The sequence below is a fragment of the Catharus ustulatus genome, chromosome 16, assembly GCF_009819885.2.
Source record: "Catharus ustulatus isolate bCatUst1 chromosome 16, bCatUst1.pri.v2, whole genome shotgun sequence".
In the NCBI taxonomy this organism is placed as follows: Eukaryota; Metazoa; Chordata; class Aves; order Passeriformes; family Turdidae; genus Catharus; species Catharus ustulatus.
This window is the reverse complement of record NC_046236.1, coordinates 13,413,749-13,439,170: the sequence shown is the minus strand read 5'-3', so window position 1 is coordinate 13,439,170 and position 25,422 is coordinate 13,413,749. Positions and strand designations below refer to the sequence as shown.

The window sequence follows — 25,422 nt, the reverse complement described above, 5'->3', positions numbered from 1 at the left end:
TCATGTGTTCTGTAGTTCAGTGACAATCTATCTGTTACAGAAATGCAGGAATCTTAATTACTGTATTAGAGAAATCTTAGTAATTACAGGAAGAAAATAAAATAATTAATTGTACAAATGTATCTACAGGAGTCCTATCGTCAGATAATGAAGATGAGGCCAAAGGACTTGAAGAAGAGGCTGATGGTGAAATTCCGAGGAGAGGAAGGCCTGGACTATGGAGGAGTAGCAAGGTGAGATTTTGGGGGTTTTCTGACACCTCTCAACTGTAAAGTTACCCTTTAAGTGCCCCATGGTTGATACCATCCCATTTCAAATTACCTGGTAATGGTGCATGTTCATTATTTCTGCTCTGGTTTACAGACAGTGGCTGTAGCTTCGCTCTTTATAGAGTAGGTTGGAAAGTGGAAGCTTGTGATTTATAAATGCAGGTTATGAAAGTGTGATCAGCTCAGATTGTGAGCTCTCTCAGGGAGTGTATAGACCCTGCAGTCAGATCCAGATCACAGGAATGGTTTTGTTGAACACACCTCTCTGATTTCCCACAAATGGATTGCAGGAGGGTAGGGGTTCCTTTTTGTTATGTCTCAGCTGCATTCAGGAGAGTTCTCTGATCTCTTGGAGCAGGAGTAGAGATGAACTAATCCTAAAGCTAAAGTTTCAGTGAGGACTTGCCTCCCTCTTAAAAATGACAATAATTCCCTGTGGGTGGCATCAGATCTGAAATTCAGGAGCTGATTGTAGCATCACTGAAAAAAACTCTCACCTTTGTGGTGGCTCAGAGTTGTGTAAATTCAGGGAGAAATTTCTCAAATCCACAAAAGCTGCCCAATTAGGTGTCTTTCAGTGATCAATCCCTGGACAAAAGAAAGAGCCTGGAACATTCTGAGCTGCCTTACCCGAGGCAACCTTGGGTGTCTCCACTGTCACATCCTGTTGCCCTGATGCCTTTCATAATTGCCCATTAGTTGCAACTGACTCTTCCAGATCAGTACAGCTCCACTTCTAAGCATTACAACTGATAGTTCTCTCTGAATATTTTGAACCTGGGAAGTGTGTTTAAATTTAACAACAAAGGGGTATTTGTCATGGTGACTGGGGAGGTCAGAAATACCTTTAGTTCTGCTCCTGTCCTTGTGTGCTACACAAGGTGAGAGAATTTACCCAACCCCTCCTTTTAATGCACTTGGTCTCTGTCCCTTCTGGCCTCTGCTGAAAGCAGTCACCAAACTGGCAGAAAAAACAGCTTTTCTGAAGATCCCCAGTGATTGAGCTGATTCTAAACAACAGATTTTTTTTTTAATATTTCCTTATATTGTACAGGTTGCTGAGAAGGAGATCTCATAGCCTCCAATTAGCTGAACTCTGTACAAAAGCAGGATTTTTTTTGAAGCATGGCTTGTTCAGACTCAAGTAGTTGATGACATTGTCTAACAGCTTGCTGTAGCTTTTCTAATTGATGTTAATCCCTTCAGTGCTTCTAAACTAAACCAAGTCTGCCCTGAGCAGAGTAGGACATTGTGGGCTTTTAATCTACAAAAGGGCAGCACAGGAAGATCTGATTTTGAAATAAACATTCCATACCTGATCAATCACAATAATTGTGTTGTCTAAACTTAAGTGCAATTTGCACTCTCTAAAGTTTGGTTTTTTGGTTTGGTTTTTTTTTGGCAGAGAGTGGTTGTATTTACTGTGCCATGAAATGTTGAATCCTTACTATGGACTCTTCCAGTACTCCACAGATAATATTTACATGCTGCAAATCAATCCAGACTCTTCTATCAATCCTGTAAGTACTAATTTCTCAGCAATATTCCTACTTTAAGAAATGTCCTCTGCAGTTTCTTACAACTGTTCTTCTACAAGAGGAGTCTGAACTGCAGGGTAAATTGGAATAAGAAGGTGTTAAAGTCTTAAATTTACACAGTAAAAAGCAGAGGGGTTTTGTTCAGAAATTAAAAACATGATAGCCTTTGATAAATATCTGATTTGAGACGTCTCAGTACCGATTGGTTTGCACAGTGATTCTGAGAAGACAAAACAAATGAAATTCATCTTCACTGTGAGCAGGATGGTTGTGCACACAGCATTTCATTCCCACCAGTGCCACCCCAGGACTTTTAGGGATGGATCCCTTGCTTGCCCTTTCTCACTGTGCTCCTGTGCTTACTTTTTCTCTTACTGGAGGATTTGTATTGATGCAGACCCTAAAAGGAGCAGCAGTTCTGTATTAGTAGAGGGAATTCTTCCTGACATGACATTTCCTGACATTTGCACTGCAAGATGAGGGAGGTGGATTGGAAGAATGTCAACCACAGGACTTACACCTCAGCTTTCAAAAGTTAGTTTAGAAAGCACATGAAAGAAATGAGGGAAACAAGCACACTGCTTCCTCAAAAGTAGATACATTTGGATGATTAAACAAAGAATTATTTGTTTGGAATCCTCATCTTGTTGGATTCTGGAGGTTTCACAGGGATTTTCTTTTTCCAAGTTTTTCCCTTTGAGAAGTCTAGAGACTTAATCAGGTAATGCCAGAGACTTGTTCATGGTTTTTAATCATTAAATGCTTTGGTTTTGGTTATGTTCTGAGGAAAAGGGGTGGCTGCTCTTGCCCAGAGGGCTGCAGGTAACTCACACTGAACAAACCAAGGGTGCCACAAGATGTCAGTGTGTTCCCAAGGCTGACTGTGCTCTCTCCCTGCAGGACCATTTGTCTTATTTCCATTTTGTTGGTCGGATCATGGGTTTGGCTGTGTTCCATGGACACTATATCAACGGGGGGTTCACAGTTCCCTTTTACAAACAACTGCTGGGGAAGCCCATCCAGCTCTCTGACCTGGAATCTGTTGACCCAGAATTACACAAAAGTTTAGTCTGGATCTTGTAAGTACTGAATTTAGCAATCATCTCACTGTAGAGAAAATGGGGTAGAGTTTGTTGGCAATAGGGAGATGCTTTAGACAAAGAGTTTGCAAAAATATTTATATGGTGGCTGTCTGTACAAAGTTATTCAACTATTCTTAATATATCAAAGGTACTTGAGGAAAAGTTCTCATTGCAAGCTCTCCTTGCAATAAAGTAGATACTAAATCATTAAAGATTGCATGGGTATGGCAGAATATCACAGTATCAAAATCCACACTCAGGACAGAGATCTGAAGGGAAGTACAACTTTCTTCAAAAGAAATCCATCTCTGATTAAAATGAAAATAAATTAAGTAATTTGGGCTTCTGCATGCTTATAGAACAAGATCCAGCATTCAGTGCAGCTTTGGGATTCTTCAGAATTGCTTTGCATTATCTCAATTTCTTTTCCTAAATGCTGTTTAGAATTTTGTATTTAAAGAAGTTACTGATGATTTTGTTTGCTACATGTGATCTCTTCTGTGCTTCACAGATATGTGACAGCAGATCAAATTCTTGCTGAGGGTGTATATATAAATATGTGTGTGTGTATTTCTGTATATAGGGGTTTATCCAGTATCCTGAGTTCTGTTAGAATTAGATGAATATCCCATATCTGATTAAACCATACAGAAATTGGTGATGGTGGCAAAACTCCTCTAGTGTGTGAAGTGCAGGTGATAACTAAGGTTTGGCCTGAAGAATACTCAGGTGTTCAAATAACTGTCAGCATAACCACTGAGAGTTACCAAAATGCCAAAAATACTGAATTTACCCTCTGTCCATTGGCAGAGAGAATGATATCACACCAGTCCTGGACCATACATTCTGTGTGGAGCACAATGCCTTTGGGAGGATTTTACAGCATGAACTCAAACCAAATGGCAGGAATATTCCAGTGACAGAAGAGAACAAGAAGGAATATGTCAGGTACTGCAAACAGAAATGTGTCCTGCAAATGTAGTGGGAAGAGAGCAGTAAACAGAATTTTTGTATATAGTGAAACTAAGGAAGTATTTTGGGTGGGAACTCCTGAGTCATAAATGACATGAATGTTTAGGATGAAGTTCTGAATGGTATTTTGGTTTTTCTGTTGATGGTACAATAATTCATTGTTGATGGAAAAAGGAATGGATAAGCACTTCTTTCATAATACAAAATGTGTTTATTAAAAACAAGGTCCTCTGTAAAATGAGCACTTCCCAAGTGTGCTGTAAAACTCCCAGTGCTGTCCAGTTCATCAGCCCTGACTTTTCCCTCCTCCCCTCCAGGTTGTACGTGAACTGGCGGTTCATGAGAGGAATAGAGGCACAGTTCCTGGCTCTGCAGAAAGGTTTTAATGAACTGATTCCTCAACATCTCCTTAAGCCTTTTGACCAGAAGGAACTTGAGGTATGTTTTATCCACATGGATTCTTCTTCTGTAATTTGTTTGGTCCACAGTCAAACACTGATTTAAAAAAACAAAAAACAAACAAAACACAAAACCTACTCCATTTTATGTACCAGAATGCTGAGTATTTGTTTAACCAAACCCTTTTAGGTTTATTCTAGACATTCTTTGGGTTGATATTATTGAGAGGGCTACTTAAACAGGGAAAGACAAATACACCATGGTGTCCATCCAAGGACTAATGCTCAAGGCAGGTGGTCTGAAAAGGAGGAAACACTGCAAGTTTGAGGAATTTTTGGCAAGACCAGACATGTTATTTACCCTGGAACCTGTTTTGTCCAGTAACTAACATGGCTGTTTCTGTTTGCACACAGGAATTGGTTTACAGAAGTAGAAGAGTTGAGCATATAGAAAAGAGATTAATTTGTCTTCTTATGAAATCCTGAGGTGCAGAAAGCTACTTCTTAAATTAGTTCACAGTAAATTGCTGTTACAGCAATTTTTCTTCTAGTTTTGCTTTCTAGAAAAAATAAGATAACCTGTGGAATATTCAACATTTGTGGTATAGAAAGCACTAGCTTTGTGCTAGTCAGTCATGCATTTTGGTTAATCCCACAAAGTTCTTGCATTCCATTTGCTTTCAAAGACAGATTAAAAATCCATTAAATATTTCAATACTTTCCATGCTGTCAGAACAGCCACAACTCCCCTAATGATATGAGCAGGTGAAAGTGGGTGCTGTTTTGCTGGCACAGCCAGGCAGCTGCTAAAGGGCAGCTCTCAGCAATTGGATCCTTACTGTGGAATATTTTGGGAAATTTAAAATACAACACACGTTTTGTTTTGAGGGGTGACATTTCCTCTGTGCCATTTATTTGTTGTTGCCAGAGGAGGTGGTTAAATGCATGGCCAGCAGCAACTTCCTTTTACAGTATTTTGCAACCTGGTGTCATCTGGAAAAAAGATTGAAGTGATATGTCTGGTGTGTGTCAGAGATTCTCACAAGTGGGGTCAAAAAACAACTGAAAAGTTTCTGTAGCTTGTTGTGGAACAACAAAACAATTCAGATGTTCCCATAAACTGAGCAGGATTCCATTGTCACTGGTATTGGCACCTCCAGGACAATCCTGCAGCAGGACAATGATGCTGTGCCACAGCCTTATTCCACATCAGTGCTGTGCCCTCCCAAAGACAGGCTGTACCTTGCAGGGAACACAGATTTAATAGAGCAAGTCTTGTATGAGCTTCTGACTCTTAGTTGCCTGTGCAAGTTCTAACGCTGGTGAAGCACTGCTTGGGGTCAGTTTTACTGCAGCCAATCTGGAGAGATTTACTGCCAGTTCTGTACTGGTTTGGAATGTTAACCTTGCACCAAAAAGGTGAGTGAAGCACCTGACCAATGCCAGGCTTCGTGACGGGGTTGGATGTGTGTTCATAACTGCAAACCTGAAATGACTCTGGACTTCAAAGCGCTTCCTAACCTTTTAACAGCTGATCATAGGAGGCCTGGATAAGATAGATCTGAATGACTGGAAGTCCAACACCCGCCTAAAGCACTGCATGGCTGACAGCAACATTGTCAAGTGGTTCTGGCAAGCAGTGGAGACGTTTGATGAAGAGAGAAGGGCAAGGCTGCTGCAGTTCGTGACGGGCTCGACGCGTGTCCCACTTCAAGGTTTCAAGGCTTTACAAGGTGACTGATGTGGGGGCTGAGTTAATCTGTCATTGGAGAAAGAGATAAAAGTGGTGTGGTATTTACAGGCCCCTTGTAAAATATCAGCATATTACTGGATAAGTCAAGCACTTGCAAACTTTAGAGCCTGAGAGCAGATTTACATTTGTCAGCAGCTCAGCTGCTGCTGAACGCTTTGGCTGTTGCTGATAGTGATGGGAGCTGGTAAATCTGTTACTGTGCAATGCTTTGACTGCTGTCAGTTTTGGCTCATCAGTCTCCTACAGCTCTGTGCTCTGAGGTTCAAATCATTCCTTGCAAATGTGCACAGGGATGTATGGCTGACTAAAGAACTTTTTCATGTGAGAATTGTATTCCCCTCAGTGTTTGGCAACAAACCATTAGGCTTTAAAGCAAATTTCTGAAAATTGCAGGTTTTTATCAAAAATGTGGCAGTGTCCTTGGCTGTTGTGATCTCCTGATCACATTCCATTTGTTGACTGACAGTAAATTGATGTTCAAAATTAAAATACTAGTTCTATTTTACAAGGAAAACCTTCATGCACTTAGATATTTTCATTTTTGATGGTGCATCTTCATTAATATCAAATTCAGCAGCTTTCCAAAATACCAGTCGCTAAAATGATTGTCACAAACAGCCTCATCTCTTCTGCCATCCCTTCATCAGCTGCAAATATCTCAACAGATTTAGCCTAGGACATACTTAGGCTTGCAGCTGGAGCTGTAATTTCCTCTCTTGGCTTTTTATACACAGCAAAGTGCGTGTGTGTGAATGATGCTTTGTTGAAGTGCATTAACTAGAATGTCTGTCTAAGGTTCTACAGGCGCTGCAGGACCCAGACTGTTTACCATCCATTTAATAGATGCAAACACAGACAACCTTCCAAAAGCCCACACTTGGTAAGATGGAAACATTCTCCTTCCTCTCCCTTTGCCTTGATTTAAAAGAATCATTTCTGTTTGTGTTGGGCATGTGATACACACGGATGACTCCAAGTGTGCTCTGTTAGCTTGGATATATCTGTACTCTGCAGCCAGCAAAATAATTTGCTTTTCTTAAAGCTTGATTTGTCTTCTATACTATCAGTGGTTTTCATTTATTCCAGAGGTGATTATTCTGGGTAGTGAGACGTTTGTAAGTTTATTTCTTTATTTCTTTATTACAAAGAAGCGTTGTCAGATGTTGAATGTTGGAAGCTCGTGCTGTTGGTGCAGTATAGGCACAAGCTGAGCCCTTGCACGGAAATCTCACTCCACCAGAGGCAGGAAATGGTGTGAGCAGCAGCAGGCTGTGTGCAGGCAGGGCAGGGAGTGGACCTGCCTCATGTGTTACTTTCTCTTTGCAAGTCTCCTGCCTCTTCCTCTTCCTCATCCCAAACCCTGCCCTATTAAGCTGTGCATTCCTGCTGCAGAAATAGTTGGTTTTCATCTCATCTCCTTTGACCACTGAGGCAGCTGAGACTTTTTACTATTTCTATCTCTATGTAGCTTCTTTACATTTTTCCCCAATAAGCACTTGGGATCCATCAGTTTTGTTCTTTCCCTGCAGCTTTAACCGGATCGACATTCCGCCTTATGAGTCATACGAGAAGCTTTATGAGAAGCTGTTGACAGCTGTGGAAGAGACGTGTGGGTTTGCTGTGGAATGAAAAAGCAACCAAAGGAAACAGATGCTAGCTCATGGACCACCAAATCAAAAGCTAGAAGAAGCTTGCTGTGAACTTCCTGCTAAGCTGTCTGAAACATCTGAACTCTGACAACTTAGAGATGGGGCTGTTTCCCTTCCGATGCTGGTGGATTAGGGGGGAGGGTCGGGGCTTTTCTTGGTGGTTCCCAACTCTATTTTCTCCCCTTTGTTACAATAACCCCTTCCCCTCTTCTTCCATCCCCCCTGAAATGAAATGCAGCCAAGTTCAGCATTTGGCTTTGGTTACACAGGATATTCTGCTAGATTTGTAACACATATTGTGATAGGGTCAGTGACCTGTGGGGCTTTTTTAATAGGAGAATCAAAGTGTATTTGAGAATGAGCTTAATTTGCTGAGGACTTGAAACTGGTAGGTGCACCTGGTTAGTCTGTCTTAAATCAAGCTTGAGCCTTTGTAGAGTCCAGCAGGTGCAGAGTGTCTGACTGGCGCCAGAATTTGCATTGCACATTTTAAACATCAGTTTAAAAAGTGAACTTCTAGCAGAAAATACCTCCATATGAACACTTAACTGAAAGGTAAAGAAATCCAAGTTCTGCCTTAGCAGGAAGCTCCCAGTGGAAGCTGTGGCTCACCTTGAGAAAAGTGAAGGAATCTGGGACAGCTTAAACGGTATTGTATGATTTCTTTTTGGTTGTCCTGGCTGAAATTTAATTGTTTTGCACGTGAAAACAATTCTTTCCTCCTGCAGAATTACTTTCCTTAGTTTGTTCAGATGTAAGTACCTTGCAGAGAAGCCTTGTGAGGAGGAGACAGAGGATAAAAATCCATTCAATCCAAAAGCTGTGATTTCTGTGCCACTGTTTTACCCAAGATGTGTTTGTGTGACTTTAAATTCTAAGACTCACATGGAAATCACTAAAAGTCAACTTAACAGAGCAAACTCTTGCTTCAAATTTTTTGGCCTTGGGAAAAGTTTATTTGGAGATTGAGGTAAAAGGGAACTATGTAGTGAATAGATTCTAAATGTTACAAAAAGCTATTGGAAGAATTTATGACTTCAGTTCTGAAGGGATGAAAATTTCTCCAGAGAGCCATATAAGGCTATTTTTTCCAATATCTGAAACTAATATTAAAAGGTTTGTTCTCTAACACAGGGGAAACAAAAGCAAATCCAATATCTGAATGTCTTGGCTTGAAACAGGTGTCTGCTAAGGAAGGCAAGAGCCTCCCTTGTAATGGAAAATGTAACCCCCTGCCCTCCAAATTATTGTAATAATTTTGAAATTAAGGGGCTTTCAGGCAGAGATGGCAGAAATAGGAATAACAGTTCTTTTCTGGTGTACATAACAAGGCAATAATACAGAAACACTGGCTTAAACTGACAGAGTCAGGATAGGAGCTGACACCCTGTTGGCCAGGGGTCCAAGTGAGTGCTGGCTGTAGTCCTGGACTGATAGATGTGGTTCTCTTGAAACAGTGATCCTGTAGAAGGGTCTGGTCTTATTCTGAAGGTGGTTATGTAGCTCCTGTGCTCTGGGAATGCAGGAGGTAAGGGCTGCTGTGGTGTTCCAAAGCTCAGATTATATCCAGGTAGGAATTCTTGGCTCTTCCTGCTGAGCAGAGCATCTCACAATGGGATGATGGAATTTTATCAGTCATGCAGTGAGGCTTGATGGCTCATTAACAGGAGATTATTCCCCTGGAGGGACTTATCAGGGGTGTGTCATGGAAGAGATAAGAACACTGCCCCACTTGGTTTTAACAGATGGTGGTAGAATACATGCTTTTGGTTACATCTTACATTGTAACCTAAAACATTATCTACCCCTTATTCTGTTACCATCTGCATCATACCCAAACCCATACCCTCTTTAAACTCTGCTTTTATATTTATATACACACAATGAAACCTTACACACAGTTCTCACTTAAGAGTAAGTCTCCTTGTGGTACACAACAGGTTTTCTCATCTTTCCACCGAGTGTAACCTTGAGCAGAAATGATCCCACAGATGGGTTTGCTTTTGCCTGAGGTAGGACTGACTTTCACGTGTACCACAGGGAGTTTTTCTCCATCCACTGTGTGCAAGGGTTTGGACTGGGCAGGACCAGCTTGACTGATGGACCCTGGATGGACCATCCAGGTGGCCTTTGCTAAATCCACTTCCCAGTTTTTGAAGGTCCCACTGCCAAGTGCCTTCAGGGTAGTCTTGAGTTGTCTGTTGCACCATTCATCTTTCCCAGCAGCTGGTGCATGATAGGGGATATGATACATCCATTCAAAGCCATGTTCTCTGGCCCAGGTGTTTGTAAGGTTCTTCTTGAAATGAGTCCCCTTGTCTGACTTGATCCTCTCCAGGGTGCCATGTCTCCGCAGGACTTGCTTTTCCAGCCCCAGATGGTGTTGTGGGCAGTAGCATGAGGCACAGGGTAGGTCTCCAACCATCCAGTGGTGGCTTCCATCTTGGTCAGAACGTAGTGCTTGCCTTGGTGGGTTTGGGAAGGGTGATGCAGTCAATCTGCCAGGCTTCCCCATACCTGTACTTTGACCATCATCCACTGCACTACAGAGGTTCCACCCACTTGGCTGTTTGATTACAGCACAGGTCTCACAGCTGTGAATGACCCATGAGATACTGCCCATGGTCAAGTGCACCCCTCAGTCATGAGCCCATTGGTACATTGCATCTTGTCCCTGTTGACCAGAGGCATCATGGGCCCAATAAAACATTCCTTTTATTTCTGGCAAACTGTACACACCTTTTTTTCATTGGCTCTTTCCTAGACCAGTCATGGGGAAAAATTTCACCCCTACCCTGAAGATACCGAAATTATGGCATAAAACACAAAGAAAAGGAACCAGGCCACATGTGCAGAATGACTGTACTTTATTGACAAAAAAATGTACCCAACAGAGCCCTTCCCTGCACCCACACAGCCACAGAGCAGCTGAGCAGCCAGATCTAGTACACAGAAGGAGAAGGGAAACTAATGAGGGGCAGAGCTTGATCTGCAGCACAGACAGAGCATGGAATAGCTTTACAACTCTTCCAGCCAACTTCTGCTGAGAGATTTACATGCAAGTCCTCCATCAAGTCTTTGAATAGTTATCCAGAGTTCCCTGTAGAGAAAGAGAGTCTGGAGCTGCTCAGTGGTTCTTTTTGGTTGAGCTGAAACCAGAGAAACCCATCACAGCTGCCATTTCATCATTCTCTTCAAAGGTCACATCTTCCTCTGCCCGCCTCTTCTTCTCTCTCTGTTTCTCCTTCTTGTAGGCTTTGGCCTTCTCCTCCTCCTCACGGAGTTCCTTCATCCTCTCCTCAAAGTTATAGTCCTTCTTCTTCTCCTCCATCTTCTTCTTGTTCTCCTCAAACCGTTTCTTCACCTGGTCCAGCGTGGAGCGCTCCACCCGCATGGACATGCCCAGATTCCTCTGGTGCTTTTTGCCATTGATGTGATCCAAGAAGTTAATGGAATCTTTCACCACACAGTCACATACGTTACAGTAATACCCTCCCATCTCTGACTGAGGGGTACTTTTGGTGATGAAAGTGGTTTTGCCCAGCTTGGATTCCAGATCCACTTTGTAGTGGCGGTGCCGCAGGAGTTCCCTCGTGACAGGCTGAGCTGCTTTGCCATCTTTCTTTTCTCTCTCCTCCGCGAGCCGCTTCTCTGCGAGTTTCTCGTATTCATCCTTGTCCCATTTCCGGCGGAACTCGAGGTTCTTGGTGCCACTGCCTGACGCCATGGTGAGCTGGGGACAGAGTCAGGATAGGAGCTGTTGGTCAGGGGGTGGTGGCAGTCCAAGTCAGTGCTGGCTGCAGTCCTGTGGTTCTCTTGAAGCAGTGATCCTGTAGAAGGGTCTGGTCTTCTTCTGAAGGTGGTTATGTAGCTCCTGTCCTCTGGGAATGCAGGAGGTAAGGGCTGCTGTGGTGTTCCATAACTCAGATTATATCCAGGTAGGAATGCTTGGCTCCTCCTGCTGGGTGGAGCATCTCACAATGGGATGATGGAATTTTATCAGTCATGCAGGGAGGCTTGATGGCCCATTAGCAGGAGATTATCCCCCTGGAGGGAGTTATCAGGGGGTGTCATGTAGACAAAAAGAAGAGATAAGATCAAGACAAAGGAAGAGATAAGAACACTGCCCCACTTGGTTTTAACAGATGATGTTAGAATACATACTTCTGGTTACACCTTCCATTGTAACCTAAAACACTGAATCACTAACATTTTTCCAGTTTGCACACCAAGATGAGGCAGTATTTTAACAAATAACATGGCTTCAGAGAGACCCATTTATCTATCAGATATGACTAAACTTAAGCAGACTTGCTTGTATAGGATTTTTTTTCTTTGGCAAGCCTGATTTTTAGAGAGATTCTTGACTGAAACACTTAACAGATGTTATGTTTATGGAATAGTGCATTGAAATTCAGCTGTGGGTAAGAGACTGTCCTTAGGAGATGTCTACTGGAATACTTATATTTTGTCTTTTTTTAAATTGAATTTGGTAATAGCTTTAAACTGTGATAGGACAGAAAGTAGACACTTGTCAAAACCCTGGCATCTTTCTCTGTTCTTTTTTTGTTTGTTTGTTTTTGGAGGTTTTTTTGTGGTTTTCTTTTTGCAATTGACCATAATTCTTGTGATTTGTTGTCAGGAGTCTCACTGGAGGTGTAAAATTGTACCATATTGTGAGATTTGCACAGGGTGGCTAAAGATGCTCATCCTGCAGGACTGTACAGGAGAGGCATTTTCAGCCCCATGTTCTGTAGGGATCTTTTGGCACTTGGAGACCAGTTTCTGCAGTTCTGGTTGTTGGGATGTGCAACAGTTGACAAACAGCATCCATCAGTCCCAGGCTGAGTAGCAGAATCCCCACAACCCTGGATTTTCCAAATTGCTTTGAAGTCAAAGCTGTTCATAGAGTGTATTTAATCCTTTCAGTACGTTTGAATGTGCAATAAACCAGTCAGATAGGAAAAATGCAAAATGGATTATTGCCCAAAAGCTTTGCATGCAGTCTCATGTGGATTTTTCCCTAAAAAAAAGTGTTAAAAATAAAACCTAAACCCAGATACTAAAGCCCACCCCCAATAAAAATCCTGTCACACCTGCAGCACAACTGGCTCAGTACAAACCAAGCGAGGTGAAGGGAAAGGCCCCTGATTTGGAGATCTATAGGTCAAGTAGCTTTATGTCAACAACCCAGTTGACATAAGATAGTTCCTAATGTCTTTGCTAGGTCAGTGTTTTATTGAATGCACAAAATAAGAATAGGCAAGGATTGTTGTTTGGAAAAGTCCGTCTGTTTTTTGCTGTATTTAAAAGCCCTTGTCAAGGTACCTCCTCCGTGCTGACAGTAACGAGAATAGGGCACTGTCTTTTCAATTATTTCAGTTCTCTTTTCAACAGCTTCACCACCTCTCCCGTCGTGTTGTCTTTGCAATTTTGTGCCACTTCAGTGATGACAAAAGACATTTTTTTGTCTTCTTCTGTACGTGCATTTGAGGCAGGCCTTACAGCTGGTTGGGTGGATGGAGGAACAGCAAGAATGGCTTTGGAGGCATGGCCTGTTCTTCCTGTGCCCGTTCCAAGGGCAGCAGGAGTCAGCAAGGCTTGAACCAGTGGCTCTCAGAGGTCTCAATGTGTGTGTCCATTCCCACCCGGTCTGCCAGCACTTGAACTCGGTTGTTACTTCTCGAACTTGCCCAAAGAATCCCATGGAGTCCCGTGTCCATTCTGTCATTCCACGTTCCAGCTCGTGCGCGGATACTCTCGGACGTGACCCGAAGGAAATACAAGGTACAGCGTGTCTGTCGTTCCTGTCCCACGGCAAACCCCAGCAGCAGTGCCCTGCCACTGCTCCTCTGCCTCTACTCTACGCTCAGGGATGTAGGAAACCACCACTCTGCTCGTGTGTTCCGGCGGGAAGAAGCGAGACTGTAGGATGGGTGTGAGTGTTCACTTGGGCATTATGTGAGACAAGACCCTGCTCCTAAAGGCTGCTCCAAGCTCCAGACGGTGCCGTCGGCGCTCGCTCAGCGGTTTGTCCTCAGTTCAAGTCGAGGTGGTTGTAAAATCTTAAAATCCAACAGATTTTGTAAATTACTGATCCAGCCACTGCGCCCTCTGGAGTGCCCAGGTTTGGGGCCGTGTGGCACAGCAAATTCCCAGAAACACAGTATGGATCTGGTTTTAATCTGTTAATTTTTTTTTTTTGTTTTGTTGTTGTTCCTCAACCACTTTATAATGTATTTTTTTAATTTATTATTTTGTAATGTCATGTTTAAGTATTGCTGCTATCCTTGTTATTCTTCCCACTGTTTTTATTGCAGATTTATTTTGTGGAAGTTGTACACTAATGTTTCATTTTATGTCTAAATCAAAGTATTTAAAGAAATACTAGTTCTATTTAATGTGGTTATGGAACCAGCTGGAATAAACAGTGATTGTATAGTAGGCTGGACCCAGGAGGTCATGTTCATTTTTGTTACATATGCAATAAACTCACAACTTTAAACTCTTGGTAGCCACTGTTTGGTTTGTTAGAATATCTATGGGAATCAGAGGAAAAGCGTGGACAGAATATTGAAATACAACTGATGTAACGGATCTAGATGAAAGTCCTCCTCTGCAGAGAACACTTTGTTTCATTACTTCATCTTAATTTTTTCCCTTACCTCATTATTTGTCCTGATATTTTTCCAAAACCTCGGTTTGCAGAAAGAAATTATCATCTCCCTCTTAATGAAAGCTGGAGAAAGATTCACTAATGTTGATGAATCCTTGCTTTCCTGTTTGTTTGAATTTTTTTAAAATTTTTTTCCTAATTTTGCTGCTTTGCAAGTGGAGGAGGACAGGAACAAGTCTGAGGATGGTGCTCAGTGTTGGTGTGTGCTGCAGCAGTGCCTTCCCTCCCTGATGCTGAAAACTGGGGTTTCTTCTGGCCATAATTTGGTTTAATAAATAAATAAAAAAGGAGGGAGCACAACTAAAATGCTTTTTATTCTTTGAGTAATTTCACAATATGAACAAATGACCGGGGAGCTGCTGTTGCCCATTCTCCGTGTCAGTGAACGGCAGGAACTGAACAATTTTATTACCTGTCAAACACTGGCACTGTTTTCTTTCATAACTACTTTTCGTGAAGTTTTCCTGATTTCTGCTTTCCTTTTGGTGCTAAGAGAGAGGAGGATCCCTGCAGCCTGCTCCAGTGGCTGGGCTGTGCTGTAGTGGGGATACCCCAGGACTTCTCTACCACGTGAAACCTCTTGAAAACGCAATTAAAATCTCCCCATTTCTCTTAGGAAATCTTCCGGAGCTCAATGGACGCGCTGTCTCTTTATCTGGCAGCTTAGCCACTCACTTAAATCGCTCAAGTTCCATTTTCTACTCTTCTTGCAGGACCTCCCCCGCTGCAAACGCGGTGTCCCTGCCGCTCGCTCGACCTCCCCGAGCACGCAGAGCTGCGGGGGTCCCGAGCAGGGTTCCCGAGCAGGGTTCCCGTGCGGGGGTCCCGGTCCCCCCCCATTCCTGAGCCCCCCAAAAAGTTCCGTCCCGCCGGGCCCGCCCCGCACACACGTGCGGCCCTGGCCACGCCCCCTTCCCCCGGGAGCACCGCCCGCCCGGCAGGGGGCGTGGCGCGGCGCTGGCGGAGCGCCCCCTGTCTCTATGGTAGGTTCTCCGTGCCCGGCCCGCCCGTCCCCCCGCGCCGCTCTGGCTCTCCCTCGCTGTGTCTCTATGGTGCGGGGCGGCGCGGTCACGTGGCGCGGGCCGGGCGGAAGCGGCGGGAGCGGCGGTTAAATGAAGCGGGGCCGGAGGGGCGGCGGGGCCGGTGAGTGCCGGGGTGACCCCTCCGTCCCGTGGAGCCGGTGGGTGCCGGGACAGCCCTGCCGCCCGACCGACAGAGGGGCCGCCCCCGGGCGTCCCTGGGCCTCACCGGACCACTCGCTGCGGAGTCGGGCGCTGCTCCCCGCTGGGGCCTGTCCTCAGGGACGGGTCGTTCCCGCCCTCTCCCCGCGTCCTCTCAGGGCCCCGTGTCCGTTCCTCTTCCCCCGCGTCCCTTCAGGGCCGGTCCTTCCCCTCTCTTCCCGTCAGGGACGGGTCGTTCCCCCCAGCGCTTCCCTTCAGGGACGGGTCCCCCGCGTCGTCGTCCCCGTGTCCGTCGCCCCGTACTCCTCCGCTTTCATTTAGGGCCGAGTCCTTCCTCCCCGCTTTCCCTCAGGATCAGGGACACCCCCTCCAGCTCCCTCAGCACTGGGTTCTTTCCCTCCGCCTTCCATCCCCTCAGGGCCGGTCCCTTCTCCCCCTTCCCGGGTCAGGGGTTCCCTTCAGCTCCGTGCGCCACCCCCGTGTCCCCCCGCAGCCCCGAGGGACAGCGGGGACCGGCGCTGCTCTCCGGGGGCTCCTGACGCTGTCCCGGCTACCCCGGGCCCGTGTTGGTGGTCGGGGATAGCCGGAGCTCAGGGGGAGAGGAGGGTAAAAGATTGTTCTCTTCTGACCCCTGTTCAGTGTGGGAGCGCTCGGTGTCGTTGGGACATCTCGACATTTCAGGCATCTGCTGTGGGAGCCGCTGCAGGAAGGAAACCCCAAACACAGCTGTCCTCGGAGCTGAGAGATCAGTGTAAGAGATACGCCTCTTCTTTCCCTTCTCTGTTGAGCCAAGTGCCGGCCCGGCATGGTAGGCAGAGCTCAGCCTGCAAGTGTTGATGTACACTGCGTTTATGTAATGAGCTTTTCTGCTGATGGCTGAAGGCAGGTGGGGATCCCACCGAAGTTTTCTGAGGAGCTGTGGGGAACTCCAGTGTGTGTTCGTGTGAAGAGAGGAGTGTGAGCTCGCCCGGGGCAGTGCTTTGGGGTGGGCAGAATGTAGATTGGCTTAAAGAGTCATCCCATGGATCCCCGGCTTGGCAGCTGTGCTGGCTGGAGCCCTGGGTGGATAACGGCTCCTTGCACCTGTGAGCCCAGCCCAGGAGGTTTTTCCTTTCGTCTCATCTGTGCTTTATCACCTGGAGTGTTGTCTTTTGAGTGTCCTCCAATACCTTACTTAAGCATCTGTCAGTAAGAGTCTAAGAATAGTTTTCATACAAGTAAGTTTAGTCTCTGATGTTTCTGTTCAGTTTCCTATGGTTTGGTCACTGTCCTGAGACCTCTGGTGCTTTGAAAGAGAAAAGCTGATATTGCTGCTGTGCACTTTTATTTCCATAATCCAGGCATGATGCTGAGGGACTGAAGCTTGATGTCTGTGTGCTTTTCAGAGCATTCCCTCTTGTGTGTCTTTCCCTGTGGAACAGCAGGCTCTTGCTTTGCTTCGGGAAGCAGTTCTAGAGGGAATCTCAGTGCCTTGGTGGCTGAGAGGCACAGCCAGTCCTGGTCCTAAGACCCATGGGCAGATCTCTGTTTCTTTACTCTGTCTCTGTGCAGGTTGATTCCTCTTTCTTAACCATCTCTGCTCTCCCACCTGAAGCACTTTGGAGCTGTTGCAGGTGTTCTGTGGTAGCAGTGGAGGGAAAGGCAGGTGTCCCCCATCAGGCATTTAGACTGGCCTTTGCATGCTCAGCCAGGGAGGCCTCTCCTGCTTTCAGAGAGGATGGCATCAGGGTTTTTCCTCCAGCAACCTCTTTGAAAGGTGAAGTAGAAAATCTGAGACCCATCATCCTGCAGACCCACATCTTGAACAGGTTCTTGTACATCCCTGCACAAGTGCAGGGCTGTAGGAATGTGCAGCTCAAACCATGTGGTAGAGCCCATTTTACTTAGGACTTAGTAGGATTCCAGGGACAGCTTTTAATTCCAGAACTGTGGGATTTATAGCTTTAATATGTGCTTTTAATTTTTAGGATGAATGCTGTGCAAAAATTCCACTGCCTTACATCAGGCCTTCTGCAATTGTAAACACGTTAATAGATTTCATGTGCTGGGTGTCTTTGTGGTGTGACTGGATGTTAATAAACAATCATCTTGACAGGAGTTTGTGCCTGGAACACCAAGACTTGGGAAGGGACTCAGACAGATTTCCTGAAGATCTGTAGACATTCAGCCTGCTTGGAGGTGCTGCATTGTGGTAACAGGCTTTCTTCCATCTCTTTTTCTTGCTTCCTAGGATGTTTTCCTTCTGGTTGGCCTGGCTGCAGGCAGTCAGGGCATGAGCAGCAGTTCCTAGAAGAACTTGGGGCAGGTGTTACTGGTGATAAGGTACAGTCTGGATTCCAGCAGGGTGCTGGCAGCCTGTTCCTGGGCTGGAGATTCCGGGGTAGACCAGTGCTTTGTCTGCCTGAGAATGCAGTGGGCGTTCCTGCCTCTGGCGAGACTTGTGCTTTGAAATTGGACACAAATCACTGAAAAGTCCTGTGGCAAGAATAGGTGGGGCAAACACACAATTCCGGCGCAGCTGGAGAGAGACAGGAAGCATATCCCAGGGGCCAGGAGCTGATCAGCAACCTGGAGTAGCACAAACTCAAGTGCAGGAGACGTGGAGCCCTTGGGGTGTTGTTTAGTGCCTGCTGGAAGAAGCTCCCATTCATGAATTTGGAATGGGTGTCTTATTTATATCTTTCTGAAGCCATTGTGAGTGGCTTACTGTGTCTGAGTGCTGGGTGTTGGGGTTTGCCACTGGCTGCATTCTTTCTGGGACAGTCACAACTGCACCACTAATTCCTCTCACTGGAAGTTTGGGGTTGTTTTTTTGCAGATGGATTTGATCTGGAGATATTTTAAGACTCCCTTTTAAATTATTGAATTTGGACATCATTGTAACTACTTAACAATGAGGCATTAATAGTCTCCAAAGCCTGTGTGTGTGCTGAAGTGATGGTGGGGTTTCAAGCTGCTTCTGTAACTGGGATTACTCTCAGTAGGATCTATCCCAGGGGGAAAGGTGCTTTTTTAAATACAGCAGAAGGTGTGAAACACACAGCAGCCTGGGGACAGCAGCTGTCTCCCAGCAGCAGCCCAGGAGAAAAGGTCATTTGTGTACAGGCTGGGAGTTCCTGTGTTTGAAATGGAGCTGAATAACGGGCTGCTCAACAATACTCTGGAGTAGTTTTGTTTTCAGGCAGGTTACTGGAAGTGGGAAATCTGGGAAATCGGGGAGGGGTAGGCAAAGAAAACAGGAAAAAGAGGTGGGGGGGAAAAAGCCACTTAGCAGTGTCCTGGTGGCTCGAATAAGTTATCCTTGCCAAAGCACTAAGATGAGAGATAATGAGTGTCTCACTGAGCTGGGATAATCTCATTCTCAGCAGCCTTCATGTCACTTTTATAGAATTTCAGGTTTATTTTGGACTATCTCAGGAGTGATGTTTTTCCTCTGGGTCGGTGCTTAAGGGCTTGCAGTGGTTTTAAATTCATAAGGATCCTTGAGAAAGCTTAATTCCTGAAGATGGGAAATGATATTTCTGAATGACACCTCTCTCCTAATTACCAACCCTGCTGTGGTTCCCTCCCTGCATTCATGAGGGGAGCTGTCAGTGCCTGATTAAGTGGAAAAAGCATTGGGCTTTAGGGGAAGATTTCACTGTGGGGCAGCTGCTACCCTGAGCCACGACGTCACCTCACACTGCTCCTGACCCAGGTCAGTGGGAATTTAAATTAAATGTGTGCCTTGCTCTCTGGCTTTAGTGAGCCCCACTCCTGTGCTGATGCTGCCCAGCTGCTCCCAGGGTGAGTTTTAGAGGCTGTGGTTGCTCCTTGTAAGGAGAAGTGAAGTTGATGAGCTGAAATAAAGCTGGGAGTGTTTGTGGGTGTCAGGGTGACCTGAAATGTTTTCAGTCCTCGGAGGCCGAGCGTGGCGTTGCTCACCCTCAGCCTGCTCTCCCCTGCAGGGAGGCCAAGCTACTGTTTGCATTATTCAGAGAAACATTTGGATGGGATCTGTGGAGGCATCACGTGGTGCTGCTCTGCAGTACAAGGTGGTTGGGGTCTGTGCTGGCTGGAATCTCTTCTTGGGTGAATATAAGGATGAAAAATGGCTTCAAGTAATACATTTTGTCCAAAGCACTCCTTGCATAAGGCTCCTGTACTCTTTTATCCAGACTGACATGCTCTTACCAAGCTGTGGGCACTGCTCCTGTTATTCCTTGCAGGAAAGCAGGCAGGGGTTGGCTTTTTGCAGCCCTTGCAAAACCAGAGTGAGGAACAGATTTATACTTCTTCCAAATATCATCCCAAAGACATGATGCATTTCTGTGTGATGGAGAGGGAAGGAAAACCTCTCCCTGATGCTTCTTGCAGATCATTTTTGCTTGAAGGCCAGGCTTGGAAGGAGCACTGGCCCATGTACCCCTGGCAAGTACAAGCTCTGTTGGGCAAACACATTTCAGGGGGTTGGCAGAGGAAAGGGGCAGCAGTGCTGACAGCTCCCTGCAGCACAGCCACGATGCTGCTGAGGACTTTCCTCCTCTCCCTGCTCTGCTGTCATGTGCTGAAATGCAATTTGAGGGAGATGACAGCAGCAGCATAATGGGGAGGCAGGAAAAGCAGCTCTTTTTTCCTTTCAGGAAACCAGCAGGGTAGGGCTTTTAAAGCCTCCTGTGCTGCTGGGATTTCCAGCTGTGGATGAGCAAGACCTGAGAGCAGGAGCTTGGCTAATGTAAATAGTTCTGTGTAGATTGTTAAAGCAGAATCCTTTTGTAGTGGAGCAGGCTTCATTGTGTATCAAGTGGGAGGTGTCCTTAGATCTGCCAGGACTAGCACAGACCAGCTCCCAATGGCTGGAACACACCTCTGCCATGGACACAGTCTGGAGAGTGCTCCTCAGCTCAGTGTGTTTGTGTTTATTTAGCACTTTGTGGCTGGTTTTACTGACCCTCCAGCCCAGGTGGTTAAATAATCTGTCTGATATTGCAACACCCAGGAAGAGAATTTCTGTTCTGCTGTGAGGACTCACCCAGTGTTGGACATGAGTGTGTTGACCAAGGGTGGGCACAGGATTCACTGTCTGTCCTTAGCAACTGCTCTGAGTGCAGCCTGTGTAACCTCCTGGCTGTGGCCTGTGCTGGTTTTTGTCATCCTGTGTCTGTGAAATGTTTGTTTGCCTTGGGATTAGTGGGTACTGTGCAGTTTTGTTAATCTGCAGGACGTGGAGAATTAATGTGCAGCTCTTCTTTGTTTTTTAGCTCATAATTCATTCATTTGTGAGCTTTAGTAGTCTCAGAAGGGATTCATGCTGGATGTGGAGCATCTCTAAACCCAGCCACCATCTAATTTCACTGTTTTCTGTTCTGATATAATGGTACTTACCTCAAATGCAGCCTCTTTGCTTTTCTGCAATTTTAACATACTCAGACTCCACAGTGGCCACAGCCACGTGACATGGATGAAGTCAGGCTGGACAACTGTCATGAGCCTGGAAGGCTGCCCTGGGTTTTCACTGCTGAGAGTTTGCTGGGCTGGAATTGGCCACAAGGCCACACGTGGCTGTAAACAAAACTAAACCCAGTTTTCCAAAGGCTGTTGCTGGCTGGCAGGAAAATCTTGGGAAATGACAAGTGGTTATCTGTGGTGCTGGAGCAGTAAGGAGGTAGTTGCAGTTCTTCTGTGGCAGTGCTCCTCCTGCAGCAGTTCTTGGGTGCAAGAGGCAGCTGATTTTTTTATTCTTTCCAGCAGAAATTGGTGCAGAGCATGGATTTGTTGCTCAGGTGTTGGCACCTGTCTGACAAGATTTTAACTCTCAGTAGGTAAGGCCATTTAAGACTTATCACTGTGAGCTTGGCCTGTTGGCCCAGTCTGGCTCTAAACTGGCTCTTGTATATATTTAAACCCTTAATTGATTGGGTAAAAGCATCTTTCAAGGTGCCTGACCTTGCAGTAGGAGCACATGTAGTTTGTTAGGGATAGGCTGTGGCTGTATCAGCTTAAGCTGCAGTTTAAGATCTTCCCCCTTCTTGCAATTTTAATTCTTTTCTCCCAACTCCACCATGCTGGATATGTGGAGGGTATCTGATCTGAATTCTGTAAAAACATTTTCCAGGGCATTTCCTTTCAAAGCTGTTAAATGCTGGAGGAGCTCAGTGTGAGGGAGGAACAAGCTGTGCTATGGGAACGTGGGTCCTTAACAGGTATTGAAGTAAAACCCTTCAGAACATGAAGCCACAGCTTCTGGCCACTGACCTTTGGAACTGTGGCAAGTGCAGATGCTTAATGTGGCCCTAAAAAAGGGCATGGCTGTTGTAAGCAGGATATGTGACCTGTGAAGTCATTCTTTTTGGAAGTCCCTCACTCTGGGATGTTTGGCTGGAAGGACTGGTGACAGCCTTTTAAAGTCCTGTGCAGATTGACAGAGACCTCCTTTTTGCCAAGGTGGGCTGCTGCAATAAGTCAGGTTTTTTTCCTGTGTGCTACCTCAAGGTCAAGTCTCAGCTTTTGTGTTGTCAGCAGCTTTGTGAATGAGGTGAGGTGTGCTCTGCTTGAAAGCAAATTTTTTGGTTTTTTTTTTTTGTGATAAGTTCAGGTCACATTTAAAATAAAATAAAATACAAAAATACCCCCTTTCCTTCCACATTTTTTTCCTAATGGTGCTTTATGCTTGTAGTTTTTTCTGGAACAGAGCTTGCCCAGTGCAGTTTAGATGGTTTCCTGAGTCTGTCTGATGGGCAGCTGCTCAGCATCCAGGATGCCATCAGAGCCTATCAGTTCCTTGTGATTACCACTGCAACTAAACCTGATTCTGCTTTCCAGCCCTCTTGGTTTTGGTCTACTTATCCCTCACTGCTGCTTCTCACAGCAGTTTGCTGGTTGTGTGCAGCCTGGTTCTCCTTGCCCTCAGTGCCACTGCCTGTCCCAGCAACCTTAAATCCCTTACTTCTGTTTCCTCTCCAGTGAAAACAGTGCTGAGATGGGAACCTGAATGCTCCTGGAGACATTCATCCAACTTGTTAAATAACTGCTTTAAAGATTGCACTTGGATTTCTTTGTTCTGTTAAGCTCTTTAAAGTGGCATTCAGGATCCCTTAAAAAAGAAAAGAAAAAAGGTCGGGAAACTACTGAGGGTTTGGAGAGGAAATGCTCTTTTATCCTGCAGGGATCTATGAAGTACAACTAACAGAGGAACACTCTACTATTTATCCTGGGGCTCACAGGGCATTTCTCCTGCTCTTTTCCATGTGGCTGCTGGGTTTATGGAGAAGAGAAGGCAGCTGCAGTTAATGCTGTGTGGAGCTGTGGCAGGTATGTGCAGCACCTGGGGGATTGTAGAGTCCAAACCCACTTTTAGAGTCTTTAAACCTAAAGTTTAAGGTTTAAAGTGTCTGAATCTTGGTGCTGATCAAAGCAGCCCCTGGCCCTTCCCTGGAAGGGAAAGGACTTGTGAGTTCAGGGAAAGGAAACTGGAAGTAAAACTCACTCTTGGAAACAACAGAGCTGCAAATCACATGGTTTGACAGGTTCTTCTAAATGATGGTTTGGGAGATAGGCTGGGTTTTTGTGTAGGTCTGTAGCTAGGTGCTAAACTGCTGGTATCTGAATTGTTGAATCAACATGAAATGCCAACTGACACCTGTGTTTGTGATGTGGGAGGGAGCTTTTGGATTTGGAGGATTCTGCTGGATGATTTTGCACATGCCAGAGGTCTGAGGCAGGCAGGGAACTGCCCTTTTACAGGAACTACAAAACCTTGATTTTTCACTTCACTCTTAAAATAATCTGCTCAAGGTAATGGTATTAACCCTCTTTTCCAACTAGAATTTGTAGATTTAACTTTTTTTTTTTCAGGACTCAATTGGATAACGGGGAGGGTGAATGACAGATCCCAAGGTTTCCACCTCTTGTGCAGAGTGGTTTTTTTCATGCATCAAAACCACGAGTCTCATGCTGGACAGGGAGATGGGATGATATGGAGCCCTGTTATTTGGCAGAGGGACTGATGGGGTCATGGGAAAGCACTGAAGTGTCCAGAAGTTGACCTTGATGCCAATCACTATGGAATAACTCAAAAGGAATGGGAAACTTTCACTGGAGTTGCCCAGTTCTGGAAAATGAACACAGCTGTTTCAAAACAGTCTTACATTTTAGAGAGTAGCTCTAGGGAAATGCAAATATTTGGCAGGTTTAGGAAGGAAAACTGGTGCCAGTGTATGTGGCCAGGTGAATTAGGTAAAACTGAGTACCTTTCTTTCCTCTTGTACTTTGTGTTTCAGATAAAAATGGTGATTGGGTACTTCAAACAATTATGTTTAATAATTATGGTACTGTGACCTTGATGAAATGAGCTGCAGGTAAGGTTGATGAGAAGTCTTGTGATGTACAGACAGCCAAGTCCTGAGCAGGTTTAGAAAATGGAGAAAAATCTAATTGGGGATTTGAAGCCAAATAATCCCTAAATATCTGCTCTCTGGATTGCTCCTGAGTAAGCAATTTTCATTGGTCTGGAGCAGTGACAGAGATGCAGCCTGCCCTGTGTTCATCTGTAGCCTCTCTTTTTGGAGCCTCTCCTGATGTGCTCATCCCACTCCTGACTCTGCAGTTAGCAGTGGTGAGCCTGGGAGGAAAGGGCACCACTCCCTTCAGTGCTTTTTGGGTGAGGAACAGAACTTTTGGGAAGTAACTGCAAGCTGTGATTGCTGCCAGATTCATTCCCCTTTTCCATCTTCATTCATGACCTGCCCTGGAGCTGCTGGAGCCAGTTGTAGGCTGGTGTGGTTTTGGAAATAGTGGCTGCTCTGCTGGGATACTTTCTGAGCTGTGTTGGGTGTCTTGTCTGTCAGGTGAACATTCAGGTTGGATTTACTTGCCACAAAACACTTCTTGTATTATATTGTCTTATGTTTTGGTGTGGTGAAACCAGTTCTGTGGCTTTCTGCCCTAGAAATGTTACCTGGCCCTTTTTATTGTTCATTTCAGTTTCAGTTCCTTGATTTTTCTCACATCTCAGGAATCCTGTCTCTCCCTTCTCAGAGAGTGTGTGCTTAAAATCGTGTGGTAAACCAAGCCAGCTGCTAATGTGGGAAACACTTCGGGAATACTTTACAGCTCACCAGCCAGTTCTATTATTAAATGATCTTCAGGTTTGTTGTTTCTATTCAGCACATTTTGTGGGTCCATAAATTGGTGGCAGAGCTGTTGGGTGCTCTTGTGATAACTCTGCCCCTGGTGTGTGCTCCTTGGCCAACACCTGCAGCAGATTGTGCTGCTGGAAACCAGGTGGTCTGTGCTGGGAGCCACTGCCCACACACTCCTGCCTTCAGAGGCCAGGATAAGGCTCTTGGGCTGCAATCAATGAATGCTTTTTCCACTTTTCCCAGGCTTGGAACTGAGCAAACCTGCTGGCAGGAGCCCTGCTGCAGCCCCACGTGCTGACCTCTGGCTCTGTCCCTTTGCAGGGTGGGAGGCAGTGGCAGTGGCTGCCTTGTGCATAGCAAATAAGATTTGTTCGTGCCCAGCAGTTCTTGTTGGGTTTATGATCAGGGGATTTCTAATTTTCAGTTGGGATGATTCTGCTCAAGCACTGTTAAACTCTCCCTGCTTTTGCTCAGTGCCTGTTACAAGGAGCAGCCCCCAGCAAACGCTGAACCCTTTGAAATGTTTCAGTGAAATGCTTGACAGCAAGTCAGCCTCGTTTCCCTTCTGTTGTGCTTTTTCTATTTTTTTTTTCTTTTTAAGGACTGAATTTTTAGCTTTTCATTTTGGTGGCTGTCACAAGCCCTGCATTATTTAAGTAGCTTGTTTTAGCAGCTTGAAATGAGCCAGAAATTCACCTTGCTCGCAGGCTAGCAGCAGGCACGTTTGCTGCCCGCAGGCACCAAGTAGGAGTTGATGCTCTTGTGTCAGTGTAGGTGAGCAGCAG

The 25,422-nt window shown here is 45.4% G+C and overlaps 3 protein-coding genes across 10 annotated transcripts in view; 2 read left to right on the top strand and 1 right to left on the bottom strand.

Moving 5' to 3' along the window:
- Positions 1-8,215, top strand: part of SMURF1 (SMAD specific E3 ubiquitin protein ligase 1) — a 42,825-nt gene extending 34,610 nt beyond the window's left edge. For 2 of the 4 annotated variants that reach the window (XM_033073734.2, XM_033073732.2), the window contains exons 11-18: positions 130-233; positions 1,675-1,789; positions 2,708-2,886; positions 3,700-3,837; positions 4,179-4,299; positions 5,791-5,992; positions 6,817-6,892; positions 7,542-8,215. In XM_033073734.2, coding sequence (XP_032929625.1) covers positions 130-233; positions 1,675-1,789; positions 2,708-2,886; positions 3,700-3,837; positions 4,179-4,299; positions 5,791-5,992; positions 6,817-6,892; positions 7,542-7,641 — 1,035 coding nt within the window. In that variant the 3' untranslated portion in view covers positions 7,642-8,215. Of the gene's footprint in view, positions 1-129; positions 234-1,674; positions 1,790-2,707; positions 2,887-3,699; positions 3,838-4,178; positions 4,300-5,790; positions 5,993-6,807; positions 6,893-7,541 lie in introns of all 4 variants that reach the window. The other 2 variants (XM_033073733.2, XM_033073731.2) reach the window with 1 other exon arrangement.
- Positions 8,216-10,047: 1,832 nt separating this feature from the next.
- Positions 10,048-14,229, bottom strand: LOC117003684 (zinc finger matrin-type protein 2-like). The gene has a single exon (XM_033073736.2). The coding sequence runs from the start codon at positions 11,386-11,388 to the stop codon at positions 10,789-10,791; it is 600 nt and encodes a 199-aa protein (XP_032929627.1). The 5' UTR covers positions 11,389-14,229; the 3' UTR covers positions 10,048-10,788.
- A 1,074-nt stretch (positions 14,230-15,303) lies between these two features.
- The window catches only part of RNF216 (ring finger protein 216), a 74,179-nt gene continuing 64,060 nt past the window's right edge, over positions 15,304-25,422 (top strand). Inside the window, exons 1-3 of one of the 5 annotated variants that reach the window (XM_033074359.1) lie at positions 15,440-15,480; positions 16,158-16,269; positions 17,749-17,840. The gene's annotated coding sequence lies outside the window, so the exon portion shown is untranslated. Of the gene's footprint in view, positions 15,321-15,439; positions 15,518-16,157; positions 16,270-17,748; positions 17,841-21,236; positions 21,320-25,422 lie in introns of those variants that run through there. The other 4 variants (XM_033074357.1, XM_033074355.1, XM_033074356.1 and 1 more) reach the window with 4 other exon arrangements.